Genomic DNA, 13766 nt, shown 5'->3' on the forward strand with positions numbered 1-13766 from the left:
AGCTCAGGGGTTTCATCTCCAGTGACCACCAGAGTCACTGGTGGTTCGTACAGTGGCCTGAAGACCCTCCTGAGATTCATTATCCTTACATACTGTGTCATATAACAGACGGAGTTTTGCCATCTTTACATTTACAGTGAAATTTAGAGCTCAGTGTCAGATGTTTGGCTGAAAATGTCAGCATTGTGTTACAGCTGAATGAAGCTTAGACTCTTAAAATAGATGGTATTTTGTCCTAAATGTGTGATTTTGTTCCCCATGCATGTACCCATCTTCCAAAAATTCTAGATATTGAATGTGCCCCACAGGAAGGTAAATGATGGAAAAAAATGGTGTGTCTGAATGGCTTTACATGAAGAAAGATCACTTCAAGAGTTTCTTCATGTGCACTTGCCCGAAACATCCTAAACTCAGCTGAATTCCTGAGTCCTATAATTGTGCAATTACCAGAGTACAGGGGAATGCAGACACCTGATTTTATCCGGAATGGGGAACTCTGCATTGTCAGTGCCTCACTGATAACAGTGAATATTTTTCCCTTATTAATTAATATTAATACAATTACACTAATTTTAAAATATATATAATGGGATCAAAAAAATTGCAAGACAATAGTTTGGAATGTCATACTGCAGTTAGGTGCATTTGGGGGTAAGAGTGGTCAGAAGGATTTACTTATATGATATTTTGAAAAAAAATAGGAGAATGATTGCATAAGGTATGGATAAATGTTCCTTGTATATCAAAAATCTGGATGGACGTGTTTATTTTGAAGTTTCTAACACAAAATACAATTCACATCCCCATTGTAAAAGTCTCTTTTAGGCCAGTGTTTTCAGAGGTGTAGCCTTTGTGCTGATAAGCAGTTATTGGAGCTTGAACAAAGAATGCCTGATTTTAGAAATGTTGTATGTGTTGCCATTTGTTCAATAGGAAGCTGAAAAACAAACAAACAAACAAACAAAAAGTTAACTTTGGCGCAGCATACACAGTGATAGAGACACTAGTTGTGAAATGCTGGTTTTATAAGTATAATTCATTATACTTTCTTTGATCCAGTGTTACAAATTAGGGTCACTCATGTCAGAAGATTAAAACCTTTTTGTCTCTGATATCAAACTATTCTTTCACAGTCCTTTTTATCTTACAGAGCAGAACTGAATTCCACAGCATCTTTGTTGGTTCAATCATGTTATTTGCAGCAATCATTTTGTTGGTTTTAGAGCTAATATTATTTAGTTATACTGTTATTTGCAACAACAGAGGCTCTTTAATATCCTAAAAATGTTCAGAGACTTCAGCGTTAGCTGGGTAAGCATATGTATTAGAGACCACAAAGAATTTGAGGACCATGGTGGGACTGCAAGGTAGCTAAATTGGATAGAAAAAGAAAAAAGAAGCGTACAAGTCAAAGTAAGATTGTACATCAGAAAAACTACAGCAATCTACTGAAAATTAGTAGATGATAGTCATGAGTAGCTTACAGTGAACCACAGGTACCAGCTTCCCTGAAGCACAGAAATAGGAACTTGGAGAAGCTTGTAAAAGGTGTCCTCAGGGAATCTTCCATTTTTTCACTATGATGCCTTTAATCCTAGAATTGTCAAGCCACATGGAAAATAATAGGACTGAATAGTTCAGTCAGTTAAAAGTTAGTATTCTTTCTTTTATCAAAAATATTAGGTCTTTCTGTGTTTCTGGAACTGTTAGGATTTGTATAAACTTTAAAAACAAGTGAAGTCAAGTATTGAACCTGTATTGCTCTTTCTTTTTTAATTTAAGATCATTATCTGTGACTAAGCAGACTCTATTCAACAGAAAGAAAGAACTTAAAGCCAATGTTTTTTAACAGATGATTCAACGAGAGGCAGAAGTAAAGAATAAGGTAACTGCTGTGGCGTTGACAGACTCTATTCACAATGTGTGGCATCAAGAAGCTGGGAAAACTATTCGAGAGTGGATGCGAGAGGTGAGGCCTGTGTTTTTTTGAGAGTTGGGGTATATACATCTGAATATGGCTCTATAAACATGTCTTTATCTGCTGATCTATTTCTTTAGTGTATGAAAGACAACACATTACAGGACCTTGAAAATTGTGTGCCCATACCAGCCCCTAAAATAACTGAGATTAAAGCCATTCTGAACTTCAAAGCAGCCAAAATAATAAGAATCAAGTCCAGTGTTTCTTCCTGCTGCACAGCAATATAGAGACATATATAGAAACATATACCAAGGCAGCCCACATGCTGCCTGGTATCCGGAGCAAAGTCCTGGACGCACCCAGTGCTCCTGGCTTTATCTGTCGATGATGGAAAAGCTCCATGTCTCAGTCTGATGATTTGCACAACTGGCAAAATGTCCTTTCTCTCAGCAGTTTTATGAGATGTAATTACTTCTGCAGTGCTCTGAGGTTTTCTAATGAAAAGTCAGATTATTTGCCACTGCTTAGCTACCAACAGCTAGCTGGTCCAAGATGATCATGTGTGGTTGATGGTAAGCAAAAACCAAGTTCCACGCTTGAGTAAAGGATGATGCCATGCATTCATTATTCATATAATACTCAAGTGTGGGGCTGCTGAGATGTTAAAAATACTTTTTAAAGTCGGACCAACTAAACTTCCCTTTATGACCCTCTTCCTCGCCAGATGAGGCTCATATCTGTGTTTTCTGCACTCCTGTTGCAGAATGCTAAAGCAATAGGTGCACGTGGCAAATTTAAACTAGTCACATCCTGAATTTCTTGTTAGACTTTACTTTTTTGGATGTATTTAATGAAACTTTGTGTATAGACTGCCTCTTCCTGACTTAACCTTACAGCTTTATAGGCCATGACTGATGGGAATAGCGAATTACCTGGGATGCAGCCTGGCAGCTCTGACTTCAGTGTTAAAAATATAAAGAATGGTAACCCCTACAGGCTCTGTCAGTAAAATCCCCATTTTCTTTATGGGAAATCAAAACCTTAAAATATATGTTATGTAGTAAAACCAAAATTTTAAATCCTGTAATTTGAATCTGACAACTCCATTTTTCTTTAAGCATTTAGTCTGAATAAGAGAAGTGCATTACCTTTAATTTCATTTGCAGAAAGTAGATGTTAAAGAATAAGTTAAATGATTAATGGCCTAAAAAGTGGATGGAGTGTCATAACTTACATTAGCATTGAAAATCTCCTATAAGGAAGAAGTATTTTACATATGTGAAGTGTGGCTGAGTGGTATGAAGACTAGCGTATCACCTGGATGTCTCTTACTTTAATCAGGTTTAAGGCTACTGGTAAAATGAATAATAATTAAAATATACACCTAATCGCTGCCTGTCTGTAGGGCTAATTGCTGTCATAGAAAGAATGAATTGTTAAAAAAGTAATTCTTCATTGGAGCTATCTCTCCTGTATCATTGGTGGCCTATTTTTAGTACCTATAGAAGTCATGATTTTTGAATTTATTAGGAGCTGTGATGAATGATAAAACAAATCATCCATTTACATATCTTGACACTGCTTTCGAGAATACTTATTTCTTACAGGCAAGTGTCACATTGTATATAAAAGCTGTTTAATTGTGTGCTAATCATCTGTATTATCTCCAGCTCTCTGATGTAGTGTTCTACCAGTAGTTAATATTAATTCTACTTATTTCAAATTAATGTAATACTTCATAAAAATTCTACTTCTTTTATAATTTTTACCATCTTACATTTGCAATTTCACATTCAGCTGTTAATTAAAATTATACATGCAAATTGTAAAATGTATAAAGCTTTACTACTTTAAACCTTAAAGCCTTTGTGAAATACTTCCATTTTAACCATTTTTTACTAAAAGAAGTTACATCACAGGGTAGTGTGTTTATTGTTTTCATTTTTTTTTTCATGGAATTCAATAGTTTCATTGATCTGCTGTTTCTTACAGAAATCTGCCACGCTTTGTGAACTTCACTTTCTAATCTCATACAGCAACCCTTCCTTTATGTTGTTCCTGCTCTCCCTGGTCCCAGAACAGTAGGGTTGCCTTGACAAATCTATTCAAAAGCCATTCCTTGCCCTTTATTGGTGGGGACTGAAGCCTTTGAAATTCTCTCCTCACTGCAACACAGCTGACATCTTCTTCCAGACAGAATGAATTAAGGAAATACAATAAGACACTTGATCTACCAGTCAAGGATCTTTCCACAGTGAGGACGGACTCCACAGTGCACAACTAGGGCAGCAGGCATCTACAAATACACAATACTTGCTTGTTTACCAGAATAGCAATCATCCATTTTTGCAGTCATGATTGATGGAATGATTTTGTAGAAATCTGTCTGAAAATTCATTGGGTCTTTCCAAAAAGTTGTGAGTTTTGTTGGGTTTTTTTTTTTCATTCTTCTTCCTAATGAAGTTAATCAGGTTTTCAGAAAGAGAAAAATGAGATTTGTAAGAAGGTAGATAGATCATGTAGATCTTGTAGTTCAGCTGGCAATCCTATTAAGAACACCGTTGCTTTATAATTAAATCTTTAATTCGGTAGATTTGGTATAATTTCAGCATATTGCATTAAAAGCATATTATCTAACAGTTTAGTTCATAGACTCCTCTGAATAGATAGTACTTGGAGCAAAACATTTTAAAAATTCGTGGTAAATTCATCCTACTCAGAGGTTCAGGAATGGAAGGTAAATGTAAATGCTTCCTGAACACAATTCCCCAGAGACCAATATTTGCATTTTTAAGTGTTCATGCGCAGTTCATATCAGTTGTATTTCCAATTACTTGAATATTAATCTGCTATCTTGACGGCTTTCATTCATTTATAATCTGTTTTTCTGTGATTTTGCAATCATTCTTTCCTTCAAAAACACCCTGAAAAAATCTGATTTCTTAATGTTAGCAAGCAAGCAACCTCAGTGTTTATGTGAACATCTATTTGACAACTACAGAAAGGAAACACTTAAAATGTGCAGCGGGTAATTGAGGCACCGGTTGGTCCAAGCACCTACTTAAGTCTGTTGGCACTCAAAATAGCACTTAAAGACATGCTATTTAAGCACATTAACAAATCTCCTGAATATGGTCTTACTCTGTTTACTTATTTAGTACGCAGCTACAATATTTTATCACCGGTTGGTGTGAATAAGTTAGCGTACCTTCTCCAGTTGCTGTTGGGAATCATGTGTAAATTACTTGGAGTATTTTGATGCAATCATTGTCCTTACTTTAAAAGTCAGTGTTTATTTTTGCTCTAAGTTCTCAGCTTACCCCAGAATTGCCTGCCTGCTCTTACAGAACTGCTGCAACTGGGTATCCAGCTCCGAGCCCCTGGACACTTTGGTGGAGTCCATGCTACCAGACTGCCCCCGTGTCTCTTCAGGTACGTCGATTTCTGCCCAGGAACATATTGTTTGTTTACATTTTTAAATAAATAATTGAATTATTAATAAATAAATTAATAATGCATTTGGTTCTGAATGTATTTTAACCCTTCCATGGCAAGATATGGTTGCAGGTATATGGCTGCTGTTATTTTATATATCCCCCTTTTTTTTTATTCTTTGCTTCCTGGGAGATTTAACTTCTCTTGTGTCCTTGTAGCTTATATTGTTTTTAATTTTCTTTTCTCTTTGGCTTTAAGTAGTTGGTGAGATGCTAGGTAGGAGCTGGAAAAAAAAAAGCTATGGTGAAAACTGGGAAGTTTATCATAGATCCTTGAATAAATATCTAAGCGTTATGTAGTCAAGAAGGTTTTACAGAAGTACATCAATGAAAGGTACAGCTAAATACAGACACTTGTTTATGTAGCAAATTATTTACAGTGTCCAAGAGCATTAATGTGAGATTTCTGTTGTTTTGGAAATACTCAGCCATGCTTTTTCATTAATGAATCACAAATCATAATGAGCACATGAAATAATACATCAAAACTTTTGTTAATGTGCAATCATTTGAGAAAGTAGACGCATTTGTCAATGTAACAGTAAAATCTCCTATCACTGTAGGAAAGTAATCTAAAATGCATAAAGCTGTTACCGAACTTTCATGTTTTATTATCAGATTTCCTTAAAGCCATAGGTAGCATATTTCTGTAGAATATAAAATCAGGTTCAAAGGAAGACACAGCCTATACAATATTAATTTAAAAGCTGGAAGAGTATTTGACCTTGCTCTGTGAGACGCAGTTGTTCATTTGACAAGTTAGAGATTCCTATCTGTCTGGATTTGTGAGGTTGTTAATGAGACCTAACCTTGCAGATAAAATGTAGTTTACAGCAGGATATTTTTAAAGCTTGGAAAATTTAGCAGTACTTTGTTTGTGAGCTCACAACAACCTGTAATCACATTTCTGCTGTGGGCTAGGATCTAACCATACAGATCATCAGCTCTGTGCAGATGCAGTGCAATAGCATTGACATTGCTCTTTGGTGCTTAGGAAAATGATATATTACTGAAATTTTCATATATTCAACATTCATCTACCAACTTTTTGCTCCTTCAGGGGAGAGTACTGAGTTTAAAAGAAAGTATTTTTCAGGAGTGGAACTCTTTAAAACAGGATTAACTTCCAATCTCTGATGTCTGTGTTGCTGTTGTGGAAGAGTGCATGTTATAGAGGTCATTTTAGTTGGGTAAATAGGGGCTTGGATAGGAACTAGTCGGTATTCACAGTATACTTGCAGCACTGAAAATCCTCTGTCTGAGCTTCTCTTCTCTTGCTTTGTATTCATCACATGTAAATAATGTAAAATTTATTCTATAAAATAAACCCTAACTGTCATTTAAAAAACCAAACCGGTGCTTTAATGGGGGTGTGCATAAGTCTTAATTTTTCATTTCTGTTGAGGATGGATCATAATGGGCATATTGTTTATACTCCACTTAATGAACTCCTAGCTACACTGAACTTTCTGGCAGAATTAGTTTAAATGAGGTAGGATTTCAGCCAACAGAAGCTGTGAAAGTTAGCTATTTGTATTTCATGCGTACATACAATGCCACTAGATTAAGATCACTGATGTTCTACAAGTTTTTGTCAAAGATTTTGGACAATGATTTAAATGGCAGCAAACTATTTCCAGGTTGATTCTTTGTAATGTAAGTACAGTTTAAAATAGTATAGCTTTATGTGACTACTGCTGAATTATCAATGTGCTCATATGGTTTTGTTTATATTTCTTGCTTCAATGTCTTACATGGACAACTGTAAAACATTTACAGAGGAACAGGTGAATAATTCCTACAGTGTGTTTATACGAGTGATGGCATAAGCCAGCATTTGGATAATCTGTAATAAATTTATGAAATGCTACTAGATTTAGGAACATTAGTATTTAATGTGAGAGATTTTATTTCAGTCTTTTCCTGAGAATTGCAGTACTGAAACAGTCCACACTCAGATACTGGCAGCATTACCCTTAGTATACCAATGAATGACAGTGACAGCAATCAGAGCAATGAGAGGAGGTTTTTTTGATATAAACCTATAAACCTTTTGCAGAAGGAATATTTGCCTAGAGCCTCATCTTTGGTCTGTGTTTGCACTGAGAATTAGTTGAGGAATAACTGCCTCTTGGTTACATCTCATGAACCAGCTTTTGCGGAAAAAGGTCTCATGTTCAGACATTCAGCATAAATGGGATTTACAGGAGCTCCCAGTTTGTTTGTGAGCAGTGCCTATTTCAGATTATGCCACAGTCTCTTGCTTGCATTTCCCTTAACACTCACTAGAGAGAAATAAATGGCCATCAAACTGGAGAAACAACTTGCATTTCCAGATACAGTTGTTGAAGCTTTTGATTAGAGCATTGTTAAGTAATTAAAATGTTTGCCATAATTCATTCATGTCTAAGTTACAAAAATGAATGAATAAACTTCAATAATTAAACCAGACATGAAACAACAGCAATACAGAAAAAGCAAGCCATAGCAAATCCATCCTCTGTCCTCACGGTGCTTTCTCGTCAGGCAGGAGGTGGGGTACTGTGAGTCCCACCCTCACACTTCCTCCACATCTCAAGGATTCATTCCACGCTAGTGTCATAGTTCAATGACTTCTTGCAACAGGTTATCATCACACAATTTCCCATTTAAAGCAGGTGCCCTGTGTGGTATGCATAATCTTAAAAAGTATCCCATGCAGTGCTGAGACAGAGCTCCCAGGTCAGACCTCTTCTATGAGCCCTGGAGCTCCATTTGAAGCTCTCTGTCCAACACTGCCCATCTTCTTACTGTTGCCATATTTTTCCGACAAGAACAAGGCATTCTCACTTGCCAGAGAAGAGACTTTCCCTCTGTCATTTAGTCTTTACCAGGCAGGGTTGTCTAACATCATTCCCCGCTGCTCCTTCTTCAGGAGAGCAGACTTTGGTCTCTTCAGGGATCTGCCTAGCAGCATAACTGTGATAAAACCCCAGAGGGAAGAGGGGCCCAAGAAAGCTGGTTAAGATTCAAGGAACACCTCCAAGCTCAGAAGCAATGCATCTCAGCAAAAAGGAAGTCAGGCAAGAACAGCAAGGGGCCTGCATGGATGAACAGGGAACTCCTGGACAAACTCCAGCAAAAAAGGAAGCCCACAAGAGTGTAAGCAAGGTCTAGTAGCCTGGGAGGAATACAGAGAAACAGCCCGAGCAGCCAGAGATCAGGTTAGGAAAACTAAAGCCCTGACAGAATTAAACCTGGCCAGAGAAATCAAAGGCAACAAGAAAAGCTGCTATAGGTACATTGGTGATAAAAGGAAGTCTAGGGAAAATGTGAGCCCTCTCTGGAAGGAAATAGGAGATGTGGTTACCTGGGACATGGGGAAGACTCAACAACTTTTCTGTCTCAGTCTTCACCAGCAAGTGCTCTAGCTGCACTGCTCAGGTAACAGAAGGCAAAGGCAGGGACTGGGAGAAAGAAGAACCACCCGCTGTAGGAGATCAGTTTTGAGACAGTCTAAGGAACCCAAAGATGCACAAGTCCATGGGACCCAATAAGATGCATCTGTGGGTCCTGAGGGAACCACTGTTGAAATGGCTATGCCACTATCCAGCATACTTGAGAAGACATTGCAGTCCAGTAGAGTTCCCATGGACTGGCAAAGGGTCCATGGAAAATAAGGAGCTGATTGGTGACAACCAGCATGGTTTCACTAAGGGTAAACCATGCCTGACAAATCTGGTGGCTTTCTACTATGGGGTTACAAGACTGGTAGATAAGGGAAGAGCAAAGGATGTCATATACCAGGACTTGTGCAAAGCATTTGACACTGTCCTGCATGACATCTTTGTCTCTAAACTGGAGAAGCATGGGTTTGGTGGATGGACCACTGTGGATAAGGGATTGGCTGGATGGTTGCACTCAAAAAGCTGTGGTCAATCCAAGTGGGCATCAGTGACGAATGGTGTCCCTGAGGGGTCAGTGTTGGGACCAACCATGTTGAGCATCTTTGTCGGTGACACGGATAGTGGGATCGAGCACCCTCAGCAAGTTTGCCGAAGACACCAACCTATGTGGTTTGGTTGATATGTTGGAGGGAAGGTATGAGATCCCGAGGGACCTTGACACACTGGAGTGGTGGGACTGTGCAAACCTCACGGAGCTCAACAAGGCCAAAGCCAAGGTCTTACCCCTGGGTCAGGATAATTCCAAGCACAAACAAAGTCTGGGGAAGACTGAATGGAGCAGCCCTGAGGAGAAGGACTTAGGGGTGTTGGTTGACAAGAAGTTCCCCATGACCCAGCTTCACTGTGCCCTCAAGCCCAGAACACCCCTGTGGCTGCATCAAAAGGAGCATGAGCAGCAGGTTGAGGGAGGGGATGCTCCCCCTGTACTGTGCTCTGGGGAGACCCCCCTGCAGTCCTGTGTCCAGCTCTGGGGCAGCAACACAGGAGGGACATGGAGCTGGTGGAGAGAGTCCAGAGTGGGCCACGGAAATGCTGCAAGGGCTGGAGCAGCTCTGCTCTGGAGACAGGCTGAGAGAGCTGGGCTGGTTCAGCCTGGAGAAGGGAAGGTTCCTTAAGGGGAGACCTTAGAGCAGCTCCAGTGCCTAAAGGGGCTACAAGAAGCCTGAAGGGGGCTTTGGACAAGGGCCTGTAGGGACAGGACAAGGGGGAATGGCTTTAACCTGACAGAGGGGAGACTGAGATGAGCTCTTAGGCAGAAGTTCTTCCCTGTGAGGGTGCTGAGGCCCTGGCACAGGCTGCCCAGAGAAGCTGTGGCTGCCCCATCCCTGGCAGTGTTCAAGGCCAGGCTGGACAGGGCTTGGAGCAATCTGGTCTAGTTGGAAGGTGTCCCTGCCTGTGGCAGGGGTTGGAACTGGATGGGCTTTAAGATCCCTTCCAACCCAAACCACTCTGGGATTCTATGCTTTTCAGGCTAACAGTCCTCTCTGGTTTCCAGTTGTGGATCATTGCACAGTTAAGGTCCTCAGCTATGGCACTGTCACCTCACTGGCCTGGAGGAGCACTGTGTCAGTCTCTTGCCTTCAGTCTCTGTTTAAAAGACTTATTTCCTACCTCTTCAGTTTCAGCCCTCATTAAGGACCTCTGTTAGACATGAGGTCATCTTCCATTCTTAATCCACTTTCCTAATGGAGTCAAACCAGAAGATCTTTCTCCTGTCTCAGAGGAGATGAATCCATTTCTTTTCTAAGATGTAAGCAAATGTAGGGTGAAGAAAGGTGAGGACTTTAAAAGCACTCTGTACATTAAAGATAAAAATGGAGGAGGGATGGTAGTCTTGCTGCTTGGAAGACTGGAGATCAACTTGTCATTTGACACAGGCAGTGGGATAGATGTTTTAATGGCAGGTATTGTGTTACTGCTAACCTGGGTTGTAGTTCAGTTCATGTCTCTGAGACCTTACAATATTCCTCCTACTTCTGGGATCACAAACCCTTGGGAAACCATCCTACTGGAGCAGCTGCTGGGTGGGAATAGCTGTAAGTCAGGGTGGGAGGAAGCAGATCCATGGATCTGTGTCGGTCTCTCTCACTGTTAGGGATTAAGTTACTTTAGTATCAGGACTGTGGCCTGAACATTACCCCAGGGAACACATTGTGGCAAATTTTGCCAGGTAGACATGGCCTTTCTTTCTTAAACACAAATATTTTGGGATGCCTCATGGGGAGCACCTTAGTGTTTGGATAAGACAAATTCCTTAGTTTGTGTGTTTCTGCCAGTGCAAGCTTTTTATTTGGGAGACTACATTCAACTTTGCAGTATTTTGTCGAAGTGGATGTGCACCAACACTCATTTACATTATCAAATAAAAAGAAGCTACTGTAACATCAGTAAAATGAATTGCCTAATCAAATCCTTTTAAAGCCTCTTTAGTTGACCCCCAAAATCACTAGTTATTCTTCTAACAGTTGCAGCCACTGTAGTTAAAACATTGTAAAATAAGGAAATTATAACATCAAAAGACAAACAAGATGACACAATGGGATGAAACATTGACACTAATCAAGAAAAGCTCTATTCATGGAGAAGCCTAGGCTTGAATATATGTCTCTGTAATAAGGAAAAAATTGTAAGAATTAATTTATGTAGCTGAATAAAGTGATATCCGGCTGGCAGAAGAAAAGCAAACTATTAATTTTGGGGGATGGTGGTGCTGGTGGTACTCTGAACAGTTTCCAGAGTGAGTCCTCAGATTATATTTCCTGGTACCAAACATAAGGCTTGACTCTGTATGGTATATAAAACATTTCGCTTGGTCTAGGCAAGCCAAGCACAACATTGTCTTTTTTTTCTTTTTTCCAATTGAGAAAAGTTCATCAATATTATTTCTAACAGGCTACTGCAGGTATTTGGGGTTTTTACTGATAAGTAAATACATGGGGAGGAAAATGGCTTCACAGAATGATTGAGGGGACCTTGGGAAGACATCTGGTCCAGCTCCTTCTCAGGCAGGGCCACATGGAGCCAATTATCCGGGATTACGTCCAACCTTCCATAAACTCCATTTGCACCTCAGTAAAGAAACCGTGGTCATTGCAATTAATATTCCTTTACGACTGTGTGGGCTCTGTTGGTAAACGCCCTAGCTTCCAAATGACCGCACAGAGCCATAACCATGTGGTCTGCTGGATGGTTGTGTAGGGTTTAAGTCTGTATGTGAGTGAGTATGGAATGGAGGGAGTGGTGGTTGACCAGGCTGAAGTAAGATGGTCATCTTTGCCTGTGTCAGCATCAAAAGAAGGTCCTTCACATTGCACAGAGATAGAAAAAGTGGTTGCTCTCCTATTTTGCCTTTTCAAATCCTTTTAACTGGAAGAGGAGAAAGGGGGCTGCTGGTTGTTTCTGACAGAGCTTCTCCCAACAAGGAGCAGGGTTGTCATCCACTGAGCCTCTCAGGGTTGTCATCCACTGAGCCTCTCTGTAAAAACACAGGCAAAAGCATTCCTTCATGTGTTAAACGCACACTGTGTACTTTAGGGCTTCAGCTTCTGGTGGGTTTTTTTTTTTTAAGAGTTTTCTGTGTGCACATAAGAGACTTGCAGTTCAAATGAAAGATGAGATTCTGCAGAGCTCACTGAAAAACAGGGAAAAGCTTGTTACCTGCTGGTTTTGAGTCCTTGGCATAGCTTGATTTAATATCAAGGATATGGTACTAAACAGTCCCCTCGAGACCACTGCTTTGTGCTAAGTAATAGAATAGCATCAATAATCCTTCCATGGGGCTATAGTAAATATAAGTAAAGGTATTCTGGACTGTTAGATCTGCTTAAAAGCACTGATCCAAGAAAGTGAGCACATTGCTTGCACAGTGAGCCTTTCTCTGGAAGAGCAGATATGCAGCCCAGCCCCCACACTGATTTACCAGATAAATCCCTTGTGTTGATACCAGTGAAACCACGAATTGCCTGTTAGATTACAGAGGAGGTAGTTTTTGTTGGCTTTTTTCAACAGGTGACTTCTGCCCACTGTTTTAAGAGCTCAGTTGTGTATTCCCAGAGAAAAGCAGATGCAGCCCATGGTGAGCATATCCTGGGGTTCAAACAGGAGGATCTCCAGTGAGGTTAAATGGGCTCCACAACACTGCAGGGTCTGTGCGCGGAGGTAATTGCATCAGCGAGGCTTACAACAGCCATAGGGGAGAACTGACTTACTTCTTGATGCTTTTTTTTTTTTTCCGTTATCTTTATTTGCACCACGCCGCACTTCCACTCTAACACGTTCATGTATCTTGCTCATAACAAGGAAGAAACAGCAAACTGTATTAAGCACTGAGACAATACCTGGCTCATCCCTTTTGCAGCTTTTAGTCCAGTTTACCGATGCTTCTCATTTTTCACTCCTCAGTTGCTTCAGTGAAGAACATTCAGAGCTGTTTTCTGACATCAGTATTTAGTGACAAGACGTAGGTGCCAAATAACTCCAGCAATATAAGAAATAAGTACAAAACCACACTCTTTTTTACAGTAAGACAGATGAAGCAATTTATCTGTATTGCATTCACTAGTCATTCATGGAGATTAAGATTATAGTAATCAGTGTTTACTGTAAACCTCTTTGCAATTTATGCATTCATGTGCACATAGTTCTATCAATAAAAGCGTTGCACTCAGGAGAAAAGATTAAACGCCACTGCATTTTGTCACGGTGGCAGACCTCTGTGTTTAGCTGCTTACTAATTTAAGGCATTTGCAACATTAATAGCACAAATGGAGGAATGCAGGGATGTGCAGTGTGAATGTTGCTTCGTAGCCCCATGTCAGCATCCTCAAACGCTGCAAGTGTTGGTCCTGCACTTCCATTTCTGCTGCTGTACATTTTCTGTCAGCCAGAGGAAATTACTATGGAAAC

General features: G+C 39.9%; 1 protein-coding gene across 6 annotated transcripts in view; it reads left to right on the top strand.

Annotated features, from left to right (window-relative positions):
- The window catches only part of ARB2A (ARB2 cotranscriptional regulator A), a 298119-nt gene that overhangs the window by 217792 nt on the left and 66561 nt on the right, over positions 1-13766 (top strand). For all 6 annotated transcript variants that reach the window (XM_065662654.1, XM_065662653.1, XM_065662655.1 and 3 more), the window contains 2 exons: positions 1853-1969; positions 5269-5353. In XM_065662654.1, coding sequence (XP_065518726.1) covers positions 1853-1969; positions 5269-5353 — 202 coding nt within the window. The remainder of the gene's footprint in view (positions 1-1852; positions 1970-5268; positions 5354-13766) is intronic.

Source organism: Lathamus discolor, chromosome Z (genome assembly GCF_037157495.1).
Source record: "Lathamus discolor isolate bLatDis1 chromosome Z, bLatDis1.hap1, whole genome shotgun sequence".
Classification (NCBI taxonomy): domain Eukaryota; kingdom Metazoa; phylum Chordata; class Aves; order Psittaciformes; family Psittacidae; genus Lathamus; species Lathamus discolor.